This window comes from Rhineura floridana, chromosome 5 (genome assembly GCF_030035675.1).
Source record: "Rhineura floridana isolate rRhiFlo1 chromosome 5, rRhiFlo1.hap2, whole genome shotgun sequence".
In the NCBI taxonomy this organism is placed as follows: Eukaryota; Metazoa; Chordata; class Lepidosauria; order Squamata; family Rhineuridae; genus Rhineura; species Rhineura floridana.
Genome location: NC_084484.1, coordinates 152,239,624 through 152,261,364, shown reverse-complemented (window position 1 = coordinate 152,261,364; position 21,741 = coordinate 152,239,624). Strand labels below are relative to the sequence as shown.

Below are 21,741 nucleotides of genomic sequence, written 5' to 3'. Positions count from 1 at the left end.
AAGGGTAGAGCTGCCTTTTGTTGGAAATGAATACAATGTATCATTCACAGTCTTGATCCAAAATGCCACCTTCTATGTAAAAAAAAGAAAAGAAATAACCCAGAGACAAACAGTTGCAAACGCAACCTGTGTAGCTGGCCACCTTATGGTATGGTAGGACTCTGCCATGTAAACATTGTTCCTCCTCTATTGAACCAAGTCAATCTGCAGCTCTGGACATGCCCAGCAAGTGCTATGCTGAAGAGTTGGTTATCACAATGAATAAGTAGCAACACAAGCCCTTCTAAAGCAAATGCTGCTGGGCAGATCTTGTGTCAGTAAGTCGAGCCACTGTTGTGAAACTCTTCATGTGTGCTGACCATTAGAAAGATTCTGCAGAAATAAGAACCAATTTGCCATATATGAGGAAACTGCTGAAATGTGCTGAAAAGATATAAAGCACCAGAAATAAAGAGGGGGGGAGGAGGGAGTATTCCTAGATGTCAGAGACAACAGTTCTATACCTTCAGGTTTAGTTTCCACAGTGTTCCACTTTTGTATCCTATACTGCAACAAAGATGCAACTAGCACTTACAAATAAGAAAAAGGCTCATCTGAAGCATGAACAAGGCTGAAAAAGTGCACCAGTTTAATATAGACAGCTCCGGCAAGTTAAGCCACTGTAACCTCTGATTATATCTACCCTTACCAGGCCAAAGTATCTCGAGAAAGCTAATCTTTCCTTTTGCTTACAGTGGTATAGAATGGAAAATCAAGGATGGCAGTAGATCCAGTGAAATCAATGGACTTATGCCAGTGTAAAATTGAAACAAGAACAATATTGGCCCTGAGATTTCAAACAAGGCTGTGATGCAACAGGATCTCTATGACTCCACACTTTATGCAGCAACTGTGCTTGATGCACTTACACCAATGCTGGCTGCAGCAAACATGGAAAGAATGAAAAATATATGTGCATTTCTATACAATTTCTATGCAGACTGGCCACAGGCATACATTACATATTTTAGAGACACGTGTCTCTCCTTCACATTTTATATGATTATTAGTATTCCAGCAAATACCAGTGTAGCCATGGCAACACGACTGCAGTGTAAAGTGATCCTCAGTATTTTCAACTCAGATCATACTGCTGAGCTCTCTAAATAGGAGGGAGGCAGAAGCAAAGAATAAAAACTTCAGTTCTGCATTCACAGAGGGTAGAACCCGATTCTAACTAGACTTACAATATGACTTAACACCGGGAGTATAGGACAATATGTTTTGTCATTTTCCCCCTGCACAATCCCATATCTGATTGGCAGGTAAAAGCTACGAAAGGCTACCAGGACACTGAGAGTCACTATTAAAAAGTGCAGGCAACCAGAAATATATAGGATTTCCCTTGCTACATTAATAGTTTTTAGTATTCATCCATGAAATGCCATGATCTGATTGTGTAACATTTTATTTCATTCCCTTTAAAGTGCAAAAAAAAGTTTAAAAGGGGTCCTTGTCCATAGAAAAAACTCAAGCCATAAGTTTTCTAAGTCCTTGTAACATTTTATAACTGAAAAGCTAAAATTCCTTGTGAAATGATGCCTATGTGGTTAAGCAGATCCAAATTCTGACATCCACTTCTCATATTTCTCCAGATCTGCAGCTGAAACAGATTTGGAGATTTTCTTCAGAGCTAGGTCAAAGTCACCCTTGGTAACAGGCATTTGAAGCTCTTCTTTAGATAATGCACGGATCTCTTCTGGTGATAAGCCATTAATGCGCCTCCTCATTGCCATCAAGGAAGCATCCCTGAAAAGAAAAGGAAAATTCACAAGAACTAATTACAAACAGTGTGTGCTAGGAACTCTATTGACTTTGATTACCTCTCTGTGTTGCAGGCCTCTGGCAGGAAGGCAGAAGCATTTACTCTTAGCTGCCTCATCGTTCCCCTGTGGTGAGGCAAGCTCGCACATCTCTAACATCCCCAACGTTAATGTAACGTAAAACGACACTTTAGAAGCGAAATCCACCAAGGCATCTGGTAAATGTACAGAAGATAATTAAACCTATAAAAAAAACCACCCACCACTTTTACAATGATTTATGGAGGTACGGAAGCAATTTTTCAGCTCATGAACGAAAATGCAACTCAACTGCTGCGGAGCCTTCCACCTCTGGATGCCACCTCCTCTGTACGGAGCAAAAAGGTCACAAATGGTCCAATCCAATATATGCAACTGGATATGGAGCTAAGAAGCAGGCTTCTACACTGTTCACTTGCAGCTGTTTCAGCCACAGAGCAACTGCAGGCAGAGAGGATGCAGGAAGACCCTAACTGAACTCATTAATTAGAACAAAACAGCTCAAGTGTCACATTTGCCTATAAGCTGTTATTGTGGAACAACTCTCCTTCAAACAGTGTTAGGGCCATTGCATGATCCCGGATAGTGGCTGTATCTGCTGCTGCTACCGCTGCCACTTGCACTTTCCTTCCCCAGACACTGAGGCAGGTGCCATGATGAGAAGAACCGCAACTCAGCCCTGCCACAATGCTGGAGATGGGTATATTATGATGTTTAGGAAGCTTTTGACCCAATCCCCAAAATATATCCTAGCAAAAAGGCAGGGCTCATCTGCTCAGGTTATACTCAGTGGTTGGGCTCTGTGCATTTTCACCAGAGATGGGGAACCTATCGCCTTCTGGATGTTGTTGGCCTCCAATTCTCATCATCCCTGGCCACTGGCCATTCTGGCTGGGGCTAACGGGAGCTGGACTCCCACCAACTTCTGAAGGACCACAACTTCCCCATCCCTGCCTTACCCACTGATGGTGGGTGTATGGTGTATCTGTAAGAAACACAAAAGCTTTTCGTATGGGTGCATGGACATAGGTCTCTCCCTAGGGAAACATGTCTGGCTTCTTTTTTAAAGATCTTTTGAAGGGACAGGTGGTCAGCTATTTTGATCCTGGCTGTTTCTTGTTTGTTAATTCTCCTCCTGTTGCCCTTTTATCTACTGTGGGGAAAAAGTGCACCAGAGGAATGTCATGTATATCTGCCAAAATGTCCTTTTCAGTACTTTGCAAGACTTTGAGAAGCAGTTCTGTAATTCATAGTGTAAAAAGAAACTCCCAAGCCCAAGCCCAATTTTGGCTGCAACCAAAGGTTTTGCTATTAATTTTACCGCCCCTTGATTCTCATCCTTGACAATATTTAACAATAAGGGAAGGAGTTGTCACAGTAATCTTTCACTCTTTTTCTAAAGATAATCTCTGCAATTTGAGACCAATGCTTACTTAACAAATAATTATCATTTGCAGCATTGATCATCTAAGGAAGTAATTTTCAAATTGTGTTCTGGTGAACCCCCGATTCCTTAGAAACTTATCATCAGGAGATCCCCAATGATACAGAGCGCAGAGGAATGCTGAACGTGCTTTAGGGCTGGCAGTTCACAAGGAGCAACAGAAAGACCCAAGAAGCCTAATCTGCATCTTGTGTGAACTGAGCATGTGCCTTAAAACAGTTCCTGAGATCTTCTGCAACACTTCGGGTTTCTATGGTAAAGATGCCGGTTCCTCAGCAAACCATTTGATGTGGAAAGAGTTCCCGAGAAGGAAAGTTTTAAAAGCACTGATGTAAAGATTGAGAGCTCAGCAATGTACTCAAAAAAGCATGCGGTAAGTGTCGTTTGCCTAGCAATTCCATTTTTCTTTAGCTTGCAAATGCAGGAAATAGGATACCTGCAAACATTAGTAATATCAGCACCAGAGTAGCCTTCTATCTTCTCAGCAATTTCTTCCAGGCTGATGTCAGGATCCAGTTCTACTTCCCGAAGATTAATCTTAAGCAGCTCTGCTCGGCCTTTCGCTGCAAAAATAAAGGCATTTGATTAGAGTGGGCTTGCAAACATGTAGACCAGTTTTTGCCAACCTTGTGCCCTCCAGATGTTTTGGGCTACAACTCCCATCAGCCGTAGCCAACACAGGTAGATGTAGCCTAAAACATCTGGAGGGCACCACATTGGCAAAGGCTGATATTCAATAACATTTAACCTTGTAATTTCATTTTATGGGTGGAAATTAGTAAACAAAAGACGCCTGGAAGCAATTTTGCTGATAACAATTGAATGTTAAAGAGAGTGCCACTATACTGTCAAAGAAACTGATGTGCATTTTAAAGAAAAATCAAATCTATAATTTTAGTGAATTCTGCATGAAGAGGTGTCTGTGCGCATGTACAGATATATAAGGTTATGTAGAAAGTAAAAGCCATTTTGCCATTAATTACGGAAACATCCTCATAACATTCCCCACCCCAGCCCTAGAACTTTTTAGCAAGCATTTTATCAAATGTCAACAATATCTCAGAACCACCTTTTCTGTGCGGCTATCCTTTTAATGTTGATATCAAGCTTCAAGAACATGAAATGATATTATGTCCATGCTCTTCTCTCTCTCCCTTTTCCCCACTGTGAGGTTTTGACTGCAAGGTCTTTGTGAGCAGAGAGATATCCACTTTGCCTGTGTTAACTCTGTAAGGCACCACGAACACTGACAGCACAGTATAAACAGGAAAAATAGAAAACACATGAGCTTCCTGTCCATTGAAGGGCGCCTCCGGCAAGCTTTGCTGTACTGGTACAGCAACATTCCATGCTCATGTCGCAGTTAAGAGTTCTGTACTGTGTCGGCAGTTACAAAATATTAGTGTCATGAAACGCAGAATAGTAACTCTGATCTTTTAGATGATCCATGTCCCACTATGGGTAACTTTAGACAATGCCTAAAACAGCAACAGTGGAAGTATGCATGAATCATGAGTTTTCCAACACTGGTCGCTTCCAGATGACCTGTTTATGGAGCGCTCACCCTGACTTGTTTGCACAAAGTTGGTGAGGAGATTATATAACATCAGGTCAAGCAACTGTTATCCCATGCTTTCTGAGGCATTTTTTTCTTATCAATTTCCCTACCACACAATATCTGAAGATTTTTTGGTGGTGGTGTGTTAGTTATGCAACACCACCAAAATCCACTTTAATTGTGCAACCCAAATTGCTGGGTGTGCACATGAGTCCCACCCACAAAGCAGCTACAGTCTAGAAGCGCCGCTGTTTCCAAGTCTCACGTGAAGATGAGAATGGGGGGTGGGGAGGAGAGCATCTACACCTTAGAAGATATACTTTCCTCATTGCATAGACAGAAGCAGGAATCAACAAAGACAGAAACTCTGATTAGGTACTTTCCACGCACGAGTTTAAAGTAGTTCTTGTTTCATCAGACAGAATGCTTATTCATATTACATGTCATAAGAACATAAGAACATAAGAAGAGCCTGCTGGATCAGGCCAGTAGCCCATCTAGTCCAGCATCCTGTTCTCACAGTGGCCAACCAGGTGCCTGGGGGAAGCCCGCAAGCAGGACCCGAGTGCAAGAACACTCTCCCCTCCTGAGGCTTCCGGCAACTGGTTTTCAGAAGCATGCTGCCTCTGACTAGGATGGCAGAGCACAGCCATCATGGCTAGTAGCCATTGACAGCCCTGTCCTCCATGAATTGGTCTAATCTTCTTTTAAAGCCGTCCAAGCTGGTGGCCATTACTGCATCTTGTGGGAGCAAATTCCATAGTTTAACTATGCGCTGAGTAAAGAAGTACTTCCTTTTGTCTGTCCTGAATCTTCCAATATTCAGCTTCTTTGAATGTCCACGAGTTCTAGTATTATGAGAGAGGGAGAAGAACTTTTCTCTATCCACTTTCTCAATGCCATGCATAATTTTATACACTTCTATCATGTCTCCTCTGACCCGCCTTTTCTCTAAACTAAAAAGCCCCAAATGCTGCAACCTTTCCTCGTAAGGGAGTCGCTCCATCCCCTGGATCATTCTGGTTGCCCTCTTCTGAACCTTTTCCAACTCTATAATATCCTTTTTGAGATGAGGCGACCAGAACTGTACACAGTATTCCAAATGCGGCCGCACCATAGATTTATACAACGGCATTATGATATCGGCTGTTTTATTTTCAATACCTTTCCTAATTATCGCTAGCATGGAATTTGCCTTTTTCACAGCTGCCGCACACTGGGTCGACATTTTCATCGTGCTGTCCACTACAACCCCGAGGTCTCTCTCCTGGTCGGTCACCGCCAGTTCAGACCCCATGAGCGTATATGTGAAATTAAGATTTTTTGCTCCAATATGCATAATTTTACACTTGTTTATATTGAATTGCATTTGCCATTTTTCCGCCCATTCACTCAGTTTGGAGAGGTCTTTTTGGAGCTCTTCGCAATCCCTTTTTGTTTTAACAACCCTGAACAATTTAGTGTCATCAGCAAACTTGGCCACTTCACTGCTCACTCCTAATTCTAGGTCATTAATGAACAAGTTGAAAAGTACAGGTCCCAATACCGATCCTTGAGGGACTCCACTTTCTACAGCCCTCCATTGGGAGAACTGTCCGTTTATTCCTACTCTCTGCTTTCTGCTTCTTAACCAATTTCTTATCCACAAGAGGACCTCTCCTCTTATTCCATGACTGCTAAGCTTCCTCAGAAGCCTTTGGTGAGGTACCTTGTCAAACGCTTTTTGAAAGTCCAAGTACACTATGTCCACTGGATCACCTCTATCTATATGCTTGTTGACACTCTCAAAGAATTCTAATAGGTTACTGAGACAGGACTTTCCCTTGCAGAAGCCATGCTGGCTCTGCTTCAGCAAGGCTTGTTCTTCTATGTGCTTAGTTAATCTAGCTTTAATAATACTTTCTACCAGTTTTCCAGGGACAGAAGTTAAGCTAACTGGCCTGTAATTTCCGGGATCCCCTCTGGATCCCTTTTTGAAGATTGGTGTTACATTTGCCACTTTCCAGTCCTCAGGCACGGAGGAGGACCCAAGGGACAAGTTACATATTTTAGTTAGCAGATCAGCAATTTCACATTTGAGGTCTTTGAGAACTCTCGGGTGGATGCCATCCGGGCCCGGTGATTTGTCAGTTTTTATATTGTCCATTAAGCTTAGAACTTCCTCTCTTGTTACCACTATTTGTCTCAGTTCCTCAGAATCCCTTCCTGCAAATGTTAGTTCAGGTTCAGGGATCTGCCCTATATCTTCCACTGTGAAGACAGATGGAAAGAATTCATTTAGCTTCTCTGCAATCTCCTTATCGTTCTTTAGTACACCTTTGACTCCCTTATCATCCAAGGGTCCAATCGTCTCCCTAGATGGTCTCCTGCTTTGAATGTATTTATAGAATTTTTTGTTGTTGGTTTTTATGTTCTTAGCAATGTGCTCCTCAAATTCTTTTTTAGCATCCCTTATTGTCTTCTTGCATTTCTTTTGCCAGAGTTTGTGTTCTTTTTTATTTTCTTCATTTGGACAAGACTTCCATTTTTTGAAGGAAGACTTTTTGCCTCTAAGAGCTTCCTTGACTTTGCTCGTTAACCATGCTGGCATCTTCTTGGCCCTGGCGGTACCTTTTCTGATCTGCGGTATGCACTCCAGTTGAGCTTCTAATAGAATGTTTTTAAACAACTTCCAAGCATTTTCGAGTGATGTGACCCTCTGGACTTTGTTTTTCAGCTTTCTTTTTACCAATCCCCTCATTTTTGTGAAGTTTCCTCTTTTGAAGTCAAATGTGACCGTGTTGGATTTTCTTGGCAATTGGCCATTTACATGTATGTTTAATTTAATAGCACTGTGGTCACTGCTCCCAATCGGTTCAACAACACTTACATCTTGCACCAGGTCCCGGTCCCCACTGAGGATTAAGTCCAGGGTTGCCGTCCCTCTGGTCGGTTCCATGACCAACTGGTCTAGGGAATAGTCATTTAGAATATCTAGAAACTTTGCTTCTTTGTCATGACTGGAACACATATGCAGCCAGTCTATGTCCAGGTAGTTGAAGTCACCCATTACTACCACATTTCCTAGTTTGGATGCTTCCTCAATTTCATATCTCATCTCAAGGTCTCCCTGAGCATTTTGATCAGGGGGACGATAGATCGTTCCCAGTATTAAGTCCCTCCTGGGGCATGGTATCACCACCCACAACGATTCTGTGGAGGAGTCTGCCTCTTTTGGGGTTTCGAGCTTGCTGGATTCAATGCCTTCTTTCACGTATAGAGCGACTCCGCCACCAATACGTCCTTCCCTGTCCTTCCGATATAGTTTATATCCAGGGATAACCGTATCCCACTGGTTTTCTCCATTCCACCAGGTCTCCGTTATGCTCACTATATCAATGCTCTCCTCTAAGACCAAGCACTCCAGTTCTCCCATCTTGGTTCGCAGGCTCCTAGCATTAGCGTACAGGCACTTGTAAGCAGTGTCTCTCTTCAAGTGTCTTTGGCACTTGTGGTTAGGCCTGTGGTAATTTTGCTCTTCTGAATTTATATCCTGTGCCCCTGCTCTCACAATGCCTACTTCTAGGCCTACCCCTTTTAAAATTTCATCATTTCTTTGGTTTTTATCCCAGGGGGGAGGTTTATTCCGAACCGGACCTTTCTCAGCTCCTGTCGGGTTTCCCCCCTCAGTCAGTTTAAAAGCTGCTCTGCCACCTTTTTAATTTTAAGTGCCAGCAGTCTGGTTCCATTCTGGTTCAAGTGGAGCCCGTCCCTTTTGTACAGGCCCGGCTTGTCCCAAAATGTTCCCCAGCGCCTAACAAATCCAAACGCTTCCACCCGACACCATCGTCTCATCCACGCATTGAGACTGCAAAGCTGGGCCTGTCTGGCTGGTCCTGCGCGTGGAACCAGTAGCATTTCAGAGAAAGCCATCTTGGTCTGTCTGTCTGGAATGTCTGTCTTTAACTTTTCCTTTTGCATTAACAATAAGCAGAAGTTTAGATCAATAGGAGGATAGGATTTAAATTGCCTTGCAGATATCTGTGTAGCAAAAAACCCCTGATCAGCCATAAAGTCAGGCCTCCCATTACAAGCTGGAGCTTCGATTAATCAAATTTGTATTCAACGTTTCCTCCAAGTAGCTCATGGTGGTGTATGTGGTTCTCCCCCAGCCAACCAGTCATTTTATCCTCACAACAACCTTGTGAAGCAGGTTAGGTTGAGAGATGGTGACTGGCCCAAGGTCACCCAGTGAATTTGTGGCTGTGTGGGGAACTGAACCCGAGTCTCATCATTCGTCGTTTAACACTCTGACCACCACACGTTACAGACAACACGGAGCAGCCACTCAAAGCGGAATCTCTGTGTTGAGCACTTTCCCTCTCCTCTGTAATATTTTGGAACACTCATCATGTATCATGACATCACATGGTGAGATCCCCCATTCCACCAGCAGCAACCAAGGATGTGCAGTGGGGAAACTCACATCAAAGCCATCATGAAAAGTACAAAGTGATCCTAAACATTACAGGGGAGAGAAGAAGAATGTGCCATGGAGATGCCATTATTGCCAGCAGCCCTATGCTGTGCTTAAATGTGTCATTCTGACCCTTAAGAGTTTATAAGCTTCCAGAGTCAGGTTGTACAGCTATGAAAGTCCTTCCGTTCACCAAGCTCAGTCCCAACTGCTATCACACTGTACTTTAGTGTCATCAGCAAACTTGGCCACTTCACTGCTCACTCCTAATTCTAGGTCATTAATGAACAAGTTGAAAAGTACAGGTCCCAATACCGATCCTTGAGGGACTCCACTTTCTACAGCCCTCCATTGGGAGAACTGTCCGTTTATTCCTACTCTCTGCTTTCTGCTTCTTAACCAATTTCTTATCCACAAGAGGACCTCTCCTCTTATTCCATGACTGCTAAGCTTCCTCAGAAGCCTTTGGTGAGGTACCTTGTCAAACGCTTTTTGAAAGTCCAAGTACACTATGTCCACTGGATCACCTCTATCTATATGCTTGTTGACACTCTCAAAGAATTCTAATAGGTTACTGAGACAGGACTTTCCCTTGCAGAAGCCATGCTGGCTCTGCTTCAGCAAGGCTTGTTCTTCTATGTGCTTAGTTAATCTAGCTTTAATAATACTTTCTACCAGTTTTCCAGGGACAGAAGTTAAGCTAACTGGCCTGTAATTTCCGGGATCCCCTCTGGATCCCTTTTTGAAGATTGGTGTTACATTTGCCACTTTCCAGTCCTCAGGCACGGAGGAGGACCCAAGGGACAAGTTACATATTTTAGTTAGCAGATCAGCAATTTCACATTTGAGGTCTTTGAGAACTCTCGGGTGGATGCCATCCGGGCCCGGTGATTTGTCAGTTTTTATATTGTCCATTAAGCTTAGAACTTCCTCTCTTGTTACCACTATTTGTCTCAGTTCCTCAGAATCCCTTCCTGCAAATGTTAGTTCAGGTTCAGGGATCTGCCCTATATCTTCCACTGTGAAGACAGATGGAAAGAATTCATTTAGCTTCTCTGCAATCTCCTTATCGTTCTTTAGTACACCTTTGACTCCCTTATCATCCAAGGGTCCAATCGTCTCCCTAGATGGTCTCCTGCTTTGAATGTATTTATAGAATTTTTTGTTGTTGGTTTTTATGTTCTTAGCAATGTGCTCCTCAAATTCTTTTTTAGCATCCCTTATTGTCTTCTTGCATTTCTTTTGCCAGAGTTTGTGTTCTTTTTTATTTTCTTCATTTGGACAAGACTTCCATTTTTTGAAGGAAGACTTTTTGCCTCTAAGAGCTTCCTTGACTTTGCTCGTTAACCATGCTGGCATCTTCTTGGCCCTGGCGGTACCTTTTCTGATCTGCGGTATGCACTCCAGTTGAGCTTCTAATAGAATGTTTTTAAACAACTTCCAAGCATTTTCGAGTGATGTGACCCTCTGGACTTTGTTTTTCAGCTTTCTTTTTACCAATCCCCTCATTTTTGTGAAGTTTCCTCTTTTGAAGTCAAATGTGACCGTGTTGGATTTTCTTGGCAATTGGCCATTTACATGTATGTTTAATTTAATAGCACTGTGGTCACTGCTCCCAATCGGTTCAACAACACTTACATCTTGCACCAGGTCCCGGTCCCCACTGAGGATTAAGTCCAGGGTTGCCGTCCCTCTGGTCGGTTCCATGACCAACTGGTCTAGGGAATAGTCATTTAGAATATCTAGAAACTTTGCTTCTTTGTCATGACTGGAACACATATGCAGCCAGTCTATGTCCAGGTAGTTGAAGTCACCCATTACTACCACATTTCCTAGTTTGGATGCTTCCTCAATTTCATATCTCATCTCAAGGTCTCCCTGAGCATTTTGATCAGGGGGACGATAGATCGTTCCCAGTATTAAGTCCCTCCTGGGGCATGGTATCACCACCCACAACGATTCTGTGGAGGAGTCTGCCTCTTTTGGGGTTTCGAGCTTGCTGGATTCAATGCCTTCTTTCACGTATAGAGCGACTCCGCCACCAATACGTCCTTCCCTGTCCTTCCGATATAGTTTATATCCAGGGATAACCGTATCCCACTGGTTTTCTCCATTCCACCAGGTCTCCGTTATGCTCACTATATCAATGCTCTCCTCTAAGACCAAGCACTCCAGTTCTCCCATCTTGGTTCGCAGGCTCCTAGCATTAGCGTACAGGCACTTGTAAGCAGTGTCTCTCTTCAAGTGTCTTTGGCACTTGTGGTTAGGCCTGTGGTAATTTTGCTCTTCTGAATTTATATCCTGTGCCCCTGCTCTCACAATGCCTACTTCTAGGCCTACCCCTTTTAAAATTTCATCATTTCTTTGGTTTTTATCCCAGGGGGGAGGTTTATTCCGAACCGGACCTTTCTCAGCTCCTGTCGGGTTTCCCCCCTCAGTCAGTTTAAAAGCTGCTCTGCCACCTTTTTAATTTTAAGTGCCAGCAGTCTGGTTCCATTCTGGTTCAAGTGGAGCCCGTCCCTTTTGTACAGGCCCGGCTTGTCCCAAAATGTTCCCCAGCGCCTAACAAATCCAAACGCTTCCACCCGACACCATCGTCTCATCCACGCATTGAGACTGCAAAGCTGGGCCTGTCTGGCTGGTCCTGCGCGTGGAACCAGTAGCATTTCAGAGAAAGCCATCTTGGTCTGTCTGTCTGGAATGTCTGTCTTTAACTTTTCCTTTTGCATTAACAATAAGCAGAAGTTTAGATCAATAGGAGGATAGGATTTAAATTGCCTTGCAGATATCTGTGTAGCAAAAAACCCCTGATCAGCCATAAAGTCAGGCCTCCCATTACAAGCTGGAGCTTCGATTAATCAAATTTGTATTCAACGTTTCCTCCAAGTAGCTCATGGTGGTGTATGTGGTTCTCCCCCAGCCAACCAGTCATTTTATCCTCACAACAACCTTGTGAAGCAGGTTAGGTTGAGAGATGGTGACTGGCCCAAGGTCACCCAGTGAATTTGTGGCTGTGTGGGGAACTGAACCCGAGTCTCATCATTCGTCGTTTAACACTCTGACCACCACACGTTACAGACAACACGGAGCAGCCACTCAAAGCGGAATCTCTGTGTTGAGCACTTTCCCTCTCCTCTGTAATATTTTGGAACACTCATCATGTATCATGACATCACATGGTGAGATCCCCCATTCCACCAGCAGCAACCAAGGATGTGCAGTGGGGAAACTCACATCAAAGCCATCATGAAAAGTACAAAGTGATCCTAAACATTACAGGGGAGAGAAGAAGAATGTGCCATGGAGATGCCATTATTGCCAGCAGCCCTATGCTGTGCTTAAATGTGTCATTCTGACCCTTAAGAGTTTATAAGCTTCCAGAGTCAGGTTGTACAGCTATGAAAGTCCTTCCGTTCACCAAGCTCAGTCCCAACTGCTATCACACTGTACTTTAGTGTCATCAGCAAACTTGGCCACTTCACTGCTCACTCCTAATTCTAGGTCATTAATGAACAAGTTGAAAAGTACAGGTCCCAATACCGATCCTTGAGGGACTCCACTTTCTACAGCCCTCCATTGGGAGAACTGTCCGTTTATTCCTACTCTCTGCTTTCTGCTTCTTAACCAATTTCTTATCCACAAGAGGACCTCTCCTCTTATTCCATGACTGCTAAGCTTCCTCAGAAGCCTTTGGTGAGGTACCTTGTCAAACGCTTTTTGAAAGTCCAAGTACACTATGTCCACTGGATCACCTCTATCTATATGCTTGTTGACACTCTCAAAGAATTCTAATAGGTTACTGAGACAGGACTTTCCCTTGCAGAAGCCATGCTGGCTCTGCTTCAGCAAGGCTTGTTCTTCTATGTGCTTAGTTAATCTAGCTTTAATAATACTTTCTACCAGTTTTCCAGGGACAGAAGTTAAGCTAACTGGCCTGTAATTTCCGGGATCCCCTCTGGATCCCTTTTTGAAGATTGGTGTTACATTTGCCACTTTCCAGTCCTCAGGCACGGAGGAGGACCCAAGGGACAAGTTACATATTTTAGTTAGCAGATCAGCAATTTCACATTTGAGGTCTTTGAGAACTCTCGGGTGGATGCCATCCGGGCCCGGTGATTTGTCAGTTTTTATATTGTCCATTAAGCTTAGAACTTCCTCTCTTGTTACCACTATTTGTCTCAGTTCCTCAGAATCCCTTCCTGCAAATGTTAGTTCAGGTTCAGGGATCTGCCCTATATCTTCCACTGTGAAGACAGATGGAAAGAATTCATTTAGCTTCTCTGCAATCTCCTTATCGTTCTTTAGTACACCTTTGACTCCCTTATCATCCAAGGGTCCAATCGTCTCCCTAGATGGTCTCCTGCTTTGAATGTATTTATAGAATTTTTTGTTGTTGGTTTTTATGTTCTTAGCAATGTGCTCCTCAAATTCTTTTTTAGCATCCCTTATTGTCTTCTTGCATTTCTTTTGCCAGAGTTTGTGTTCTTTTTTATTTTCTTCATTTGGACAAGACTTCCATTTTTTGAAGGAAGACTTTTTGCCTCTAAGAGCTTCCTTGACTTTGCTCGTTAACCATGCTGGCATCTTCTTGGCCCTGGCGGTACCTTTTCTGATCTGCGGTATGCACTCCAGTTGAGCTTCTAATAGAATGTTTTTAAACAACTTCCAAGCATTTTCGAGTGATGTGACCCTCTGGACTTTGTTTTTCAGCTTTCTTTTTACCAATCCCCTCATTTTTGTGAAGTTTCCTCTTTTGAAGTCAAATGTGACCGTGTTGGATTTTCTTGGCAATTGGCCATTTACATGTATGTTTAATTTAATAGCACTGTGGTCACTGCTCCCAATCGGTTCAACAACACTTACATCTTGCACCAGGTCCCGGTCCCCACTGAGGATTAAGTCCAGGGTTGCCGTCCCTCTGGTCGGTTCCATGACCAACTGGTCTAGGGAATAGTCATTTAGAATATCTAGAAACTTTGCTTCTTTGTCATGACTGGAACACATATGCAGCCAGTCTATGTCCAGGTAGTTGAAGTCACCCATTACTACCACATTTCCTAGTTTGGATGCTTCCTCAATTTCATATCTCATCTCAAGGTCTCCCTGAGCATTTTGATCAGGGGGACGATAGATCGTTCCCAGTATTAAGTCCCTCCTGGGGCATGGTATCACCACCCACAACGATTCTGTGGAGGAGTCTGCCTCTTTTGGGGTTTCGAGCTTGCTGGATTCAATGCCTTCTTTCACGTATAGAGCGACTCCGCCACCAATACGTCCTTCCCTGTCCTTCCGATATAGTTTATATCCAGGGATAACCGTATCCCACTGGTTTTCTCCATTCCACCAGGTCTCCGTTATGCTCACTATATCAATGCTCTCCTCTAAGACCAAGCACTCCAGTTCTCCCATCTTGGTTCGCAGGCTCCTAGCATTAGCGTACAGGCACTTGTAAGCAGTGTCTCTCTTCAAGTGTCTTTGGCACTTGTGGTTAGGCCTGTGGTAATTTTGCTCTTCTGAATTTATATCCTGTGCCCCTGCTCTCACAATGCCTACTTCTAGGCCTACCCCTTTTAAAATTTCATCATTTCTTTGGTTTTTATCCCAGGGGGGAGGTTTATTCCGAACCGGACCTTTCTCAGCTCCTGTCGGGTTATTCCGAACCGGACCTTTCTCAGCTCCTGTCGGGTTTCCCCCCTCAGTCAGTTTAAAAGCTGCTCTGCCACCTTTTTAATTTTAAGTGCCAGCAGTCTGGTTCCATTCTGGTTCAAGTGGAGCCCGTCCCTTTTGTACAGGCCCGGCTTGTCCCAAAATGTTCCCCAGCGCCTAACAAATCCAAACGCTTCCACCCGACACCATCGTCTCATCCACGCATTGAGACTGCAAAGCTGGGCCTGTCTGGCTGGTCCTGCGCGTGGAACCAGTAGCATTTCAGAGAAAGCCATCTTGGTCTGTCTGTCTGGAATGTCTGTCTTTAACTTTTCCTTTTGCATTAACAATAAGCAGAAGTTTAGATCAATAGGAGGATAGGATTTAAATTGCCTTGCAGATATCTGTGTAGCAAAAAACCCCTGATCAGCCATAAAGTCAGGCCTCCCATTACAAGCTGGAGCTTCGATTAATCAAATTTGTATTCAACGTTTCCTCCAAGTAGCTCATGGTGGTGTATGTGGTTCTCCCCCAGCCAACCAGTCATTTTATCCTCACAACAACCTTGTGAAGCAGGTTAGGTTGAGAGATGGTGACTGGCCCAAGGTCACCCAGTGAATTTGTGGCTGTGTGGGGAACTGAACCCGAGTCTCATCATTCGTCGTTTAACACTCTGACCACCACACGTTACAGACAACACGGAGCAGCCACTCAAAGCGGAATCTCTGTGTTGAGCACTTTCCCTCTCCTCTGTAATATTTTGGAACACTCATCATGTATCATGACATCACATGGTGAGATCCCCCATTCCACCAGCAGCAACCAAGGATGTGCAGTGGGGAAACTCACATCAAAGCCATCATGAAAAGTACAAAGTGATCCTAAACATTACAGGGGAGAGAAGAAGAATGTGCCATGGAGATGCCATTATTGCCAGCAGCCCTATGCTGTGCTTAAATGTGTCATTCTGACCCTTAAGAGTTTATAAGCTTCCAGAGTCAGGTTGTACAGCTATGAAAGTCCTTCCGTTCACCAAGCTCAGTCCCAACTGCTATCACACTGTACTTTTATTTTGTTATCTTGAGGCCTCATGGAGGAAAGCAGAAAGAAGTATCAAGAGAAGACACAGCTTTACAAAGCTACAATGATAGTCTTGAAATTAATAGCATATATGATTGACAGCCAGGAAAGGCAATATATGATAAGGCATCCTTAGGCAGGAGAACAATCAGAAGGCTACGATCTGAAAGGCTGGAAATCTAGTCATAAAAAGCCAGGCAAGAGTTGATTTACAACATTTCAAGCCTGAGAGTGAAAATTCGTGGATCCGCTTTTCTACATTCATCGGCAAGTGCATGGAAGTGCATTGGCATTATTTCTTTAAAGATGTCTTAAGGCTGCTTTTGATGCTAATTCAAGGACTGTTAAACATTCAAAACAATTCCAAGCTAATTAAAATGACGTTGCTTTCAAAACCCACAATCCCTGTTATTAGGTCTGCAGTACTGCAACCTTTCATTCTGAAATGTCAAACCTTAGAGACAGACAGAGAGAGAGAGAGAGAGAGAGAGAGAGAGAGAGAGAGAGAGAGAGAGAGAAGACAAGTTATTAACTTCTGAAAATGCAGAGTTTGTAACCAACGTGTCAATGAATTGTTTAACAGTCCCCAAGGAATCTACAAAGTATAAGAAAAGTGTATTTAGAAGGAAATGATTACAGCACTCTCACCTGTTGGCAATGGTATATAAATCCTTTTCTCTAGCCTCCTTCTCAAAGCTTCGTCAATGTCCCAGGGAAAATTTGTAGCAGCTAGCACCATCACCATTCTCGAAGGGTCGTCGTTCTCCAGAGCTCCACCTACTCCTAAATCAACAAAAGACACAGCTGTACAACATAAGATATATGGATACATAGATTTATAAATCAGACACAGGCAATAACTGAGCTTCCCTGTGCACTAAGGAAACAAAACAACAAATAATTAAAACCAAGCAAAGATTCAAATTCAAATCACATAATACAAGCTAGCCATAAAACCCTCCTCAGCTAAAAAACACTGACCTAAAACCATGAAATACAGAGGTTAAGGTTCCAAATTTTTCTGGGCCTGAGGGACACTGAGAAAGTGTTGTGAGCACAATCACAAAACAGCTGACATGGGGGCCTACCTGGTCACAAAATGACTGTTGAGGCGACCTAACTTGTCACAAAAAAGACAAATAACTTCAAGAAACTGAGTACAAGGCAGAGGCTATATCTGAGGCCCAATACCAAACCACATATTTGGATTTGCTTCTATGAAGCACCACAAAATTACCCTTTCCCCAGAAAGAAACCGACAATGCTCAGAGAAACCCATCCAAACCAACAAGCAAAACCCATCTACACACCCCAAAAAGCCTCACACACACACACAACACAAGCCAGGCAAAACACACCCCCATTCAAAAAAGCCACAAATAGGCAAATCTACCCACCCAAACAAGCACTCCAAGAAACAGGCAACACGTTCACACCAGGCATTCTCACACACACAGAGAGAGCTGCATGTGACCCAGACACTGCACTTGGTGCAAAATGCTGCAGCAAACTTGCTGACAGGAGTGAGATTCTGTCAACATATTACACTTGGCTCAAGAATGTCAGTTTACTAATAGTATACAAAGGTCTCAACAGCTTGGGACTAGTTTACTTAAGGGATTGCCTTGCCCCATTATGTGCTTATTCAACCACTTTGATCTGCAGAGCTTGCACGTTTACTGATTTGACTGTGTTTTAAGGATTATGTATATTTACTTTTAATTGTTTTGTGGGTTTTAGCTGTGCTTTATTTACAATGTTATTTGTATGCCATGTAAAGTATTATTATTATTAATAATTGTAACTGAGAGAGCTCTTTGATTAAGTGGTTTATAAATCTGCTAAATAAATATAGATAAATAAAAGAAGCAGGCTTCCTCTCCCCAAACAGGCAAACACTTCTCCCAAGTCGACTCCACACACACATCCCCAAAGCTTACCAAGGAGCAACAGGGTCCCTTTTCTCCCTTTCTTTTAAGGAAAAAAATGAGCAGAGAGGCTAGGCATTAGTCTCCAGTCACCCCACCCTTGTCCTTTCCTTGGCTGAGAAGCATGTCTCTGGACCCATATGAGGCCCAAAGACACTCTGGAGAAAGGAAGGGAAGAGGGTTGGGGTGCCTTGAGACCTGCACGTTGCTTTTTAGCCAGCCAAAATAAAAGAAAAGGATAACAAAATTGTACAAAAAAAATTGGGAGGACTGGGGTCCTCTGCACTCATTTCCAAAGCGAGTCTACAAGCAGTTTATAAGACTGAAAAGGAAGCTTCAGTGCCAATATCAAACATCTACAAGCAGTTTATAAAACTGAAAGGGAAGCTCCAGTGCCAATATCAAACATTAATTACCATCCATCTGAACAAGAAGCTCAGACTTGACCCGGCGGCTTGCCTCATGTTCGTCGGAGGTGCCTCTGCGGCTACAAATAGAGTCTATTTCATCAATGAAAATGGTTGTGGGTGCATAAAAGCGGGCCTTGAAACAAAGCAAACAGTTATTAATACATCACAAGTATTCATAAGATCCCATCACATGCAAGATGCCACGGTGTTACAGTCAATTGTTCAACAAAGAAAGACTGTTCAACAAAGATAGTGACGTGCTGTCAAACTTACCATATGACAAACACTTTAGCAATACCACCCATGTATCTAATGCTAAATCTAAGCCAATTTTGGAAATTCTTTTAGAGCTACTTGTGTGGATGCAGAAAGACAAATAATATATCAAATTAAAGCATATATACAGAAAAACACTTTATGTCAGTGTATCTCCAAAAATTGGGAGAGGGTAAACAAAATGAAAAAACTTTAGGCAAGACGTTTTTGAAACATTTTTGTTAGGTATAGACCACAGGTGGCCAATGAGATGCTCTCCAAATGTTATTGGACTACTATGATCCCTAAACATTGGCCATGCTGGGTGAGACTGATGGGAGTTGGAGTCCAACAACACGTGGAGGGAACCAAGTAGGCTACCCCTGCTATAGGCTGAAAGAGCTCTGGCTTCAGTGGACCACTGGTCAGCTGGTAAGGTGCTATAGAATGTTCATTAACACTGCACATGCTCAGAAGTTTTTTTTTTTTTAACTGTCAGCACAAAAGACATAGGGTTGTGTTGGTGGTGGGAAGTGTTTTAGCAGAACAGAAACCACTACTGCAGCATTGGTCAAGTGTAAGACACTCTGTGTGTGTGTGCGTGTGTGTGTGCATGCGCACGTGTGAAAAAAGAGAAAACAGACACAGAAATGGTCCACCATACAAAAAACCCACCCCATATTTCATGATTATTTGCAGATCTCCTCTTGATAAAATTATTTTGGCATTTTATAAAATTTGACAGATTCTGTCCTATTTGTGTGTCTGCAACATAAGTTCTAGCTATTGTTAAGAGTCATTTCTAAAACGTTCTCAGTCAGATAAGGTACATAGCTTTGACACAATGTTCTAAGAAACAGAAGACAAAAACAAATTATTTCCCACTGTTATGGGCCTATGATGAGTGGTTAAGTATCACTGTATTTTATATACATATTCATATATTTATCAATGAACCCCCTTTGTACAACGGGTATTAAAGCAGCCTTGTTGTTGTTATATGCCTTCAAGTGGATTACGACTTATGGCTACTCTATGAATCAGCGACCTCCAGTAGCATTTGTTGTAAACCACCCTGTTCAGATCCTGTAAGTTCAGGTATGTTCCTTCCTTTATGGAATCGATCCACCTCTTGTTTGGCCTTCCTCTTTTTCTACTCCCTTCTGTTTTTCCCAGCATTATTGTCTTTTCTAGTGAATCATGTCTTCTCATTATGTGTCCAAAGTATGATAACCTCAGTTTTATCATTTTAGCTTCTAGTGATAGTTCTGGTTTAATTTGTTCTAACACTCATTTATTTGTTTTTTCATAGTCCATGGTATGTGCAAAGCTCTCCTTGAACACCACATTTCAAATGAGTTTATTTTTCTCTTATCCACTTTGTTCACTGTTCAGCTTTCACATCCACACATAGAGATTGGGAATACCATGGTCTGAATGATCCCGACTTTGGTGTTCAGTGATACATCTTTGCATTTGAGGACCTTTTCTAGTTCTCTCATAGCTGTCCTCCCCAGTCTTAGCCTTCTTCTGATTTCTTGACTATTGTCTCAATTTTTGTTAATGACTGTGCCAAGGTACTGATAATCCTTGACAAGTTCAGTGTCCTTGTTGTCAACTTTAAAGTTACATACATCTTCTGTTGTCATGACTTTAGTCTTCTTGACATTCAGCTGTAGTCCTGCTTTTGTGATTTAAAGCAGCCTACCTCACAAGAATTATGTAAAGATGAGCAACATAAGATTTAGAAAACATTCTGTCCATTACAAGTGCTGCAGAAAATGAAATGGAAAATTGCAAAAGATAAAATGAAAAGAAGAGAATATCTAAAATAAGAACCAAAACACAGAAGGCAGAAAGGTCAAGACGTATCAGGCTTTGACGGTGATAAAAGTAAAACATTAAAGAATGTTTAATGCCACCCTGGGCTCCTGCTGGGAGGAAGAGTGGGACATAAATCAAATACTAAATAAATAAATAAAAGAAAGCAGTGAAAGATTTTAGACTACCTAACCCCCCCCCCCCGCCAATAATTGGTCTTTCTGAAAACAGATGTCATTCGTTCTAAAAGTTATGGCTACAAGCACTGAGTAGCACAATGCTGCTGGTAGGTTCAACATGCCTGACAACTGCTGCTAAGAAGCCTTGGTCCAATTAGCAATGATAGTTCTAGGACTTTTACACTATTTATTCATAAGGACCATTTAACCTAATGATTAATTTGTTTCTGAGACAATGTGTTGGAAGGACTTCGATGTCTGCTATTACACAACAAGATTCTGTGATACTTGTGCATCAGTAATACTTACCATTTCAAACAACAAGCGGACTAATTTTTCAGACTCCCCTCGATACTTTGATGTCAGAGTGGAGGAAGAAACATTGAAGAAGGTTGTTCCACACTCTGTAGCGACAGCTTTTGCTAGCATGGTTTTACCAGTCCCAGGAGGGCCAACCATCAGTACTCCCTAAAATGAAATGCAGACAACTAAATGGATACAAACAAGCAGGTGCAACAAACACAGAGTAATTAGATTAAATTGATTGGTCTAAACATAGCCTAGGATTGTCAAATCCAGTTGTGCTATATGCATAAGAGCATCTCTGCTTTTTGATTTATAAAGGCCATCATGGATTTCATGAAGGCAAAGCTAACTGTTACTAGACATCTGAAAGGTAAGGTAAGATGAGAGGGAAAATGCCTCCTCTAGCTCAACATTTCTGTAGTTACTACTGTAGATATATTTAGTCGAAATACCATTACAGCAAATTTCAACACCACTACATTTATTTTGCCACTGGAGAAATGTCTTGTATTAAAAGAAATGGATGTGTGGGTTTAATGAATGACATGCCACAATCTCAGATTCTTGAGACCTTCCTGCAACGTAAAGGCACTCTCTGCTTTGAACTGCCTTCCTGAACACCCTGCAAGTTCTTTCCTGGCACTGTCCAGTAAGCTCAGACGCATCCATCACTATGCACAGAATTTAACTATAGGCAAATGTTCAGGGGGAAACAATATTTCGTATATAAATCCTATCCATGCAAGCAAGTGCCTATGTAATGGCCTGGTTTGGACAACCATTCCATGGTTTATGAAGACAGGAATGAGCATCAGGG

The 21,741-nt window shown here is 42.6% G+C and overlaps 1 protein-coding gene across 6 annotated transcripts in view; it reads right to left on the bottom strand.

Annotated features, from left to right (window-relative positions):
- Positions 1 to 1,429: 1,429 nt before the first annotated feature.
- KATNAL1 (katanin catalytic subunit A1 like 1) overlaps positions 1,430 to 21,741 on the bottom strand; it is a 47,120-nt gene continuing 26,808 nt past the window's right edge. For all 6 annotated transcript variants that reach the window (XM_061628482.1, XM_061628478.1, XM_061628481.1 and 3 more), the window contains 5 exons: positions 20,928 to 21,086; positions 18,370 to 18,496; positions 16,674 to 16,808; positions 3,722 to 3,848; positions 1,430 to 1,788 (listed from right to left, as the gene is read on the bottom strand). In XM_061628482.1, coding sequence (XP_061484466.1) covers positions 1,590 to 1,788; positions 3,722 to 3,848; positions 16,674 to 16,808; positions 18,370 to 18,496; positions 20,928 to 21,086 — 747 coding nt within the window. In that variant the 3' untranslated portion in view covers positions 1,430 to 1,589. The remainder of the gene's footprint in view (positions 1,789 to 3,721; positions 3,849 to 16,673; positions 16,809 to 18,369; positions 18,497 to 20,927; positions 21,087 to 21,741) is intronic.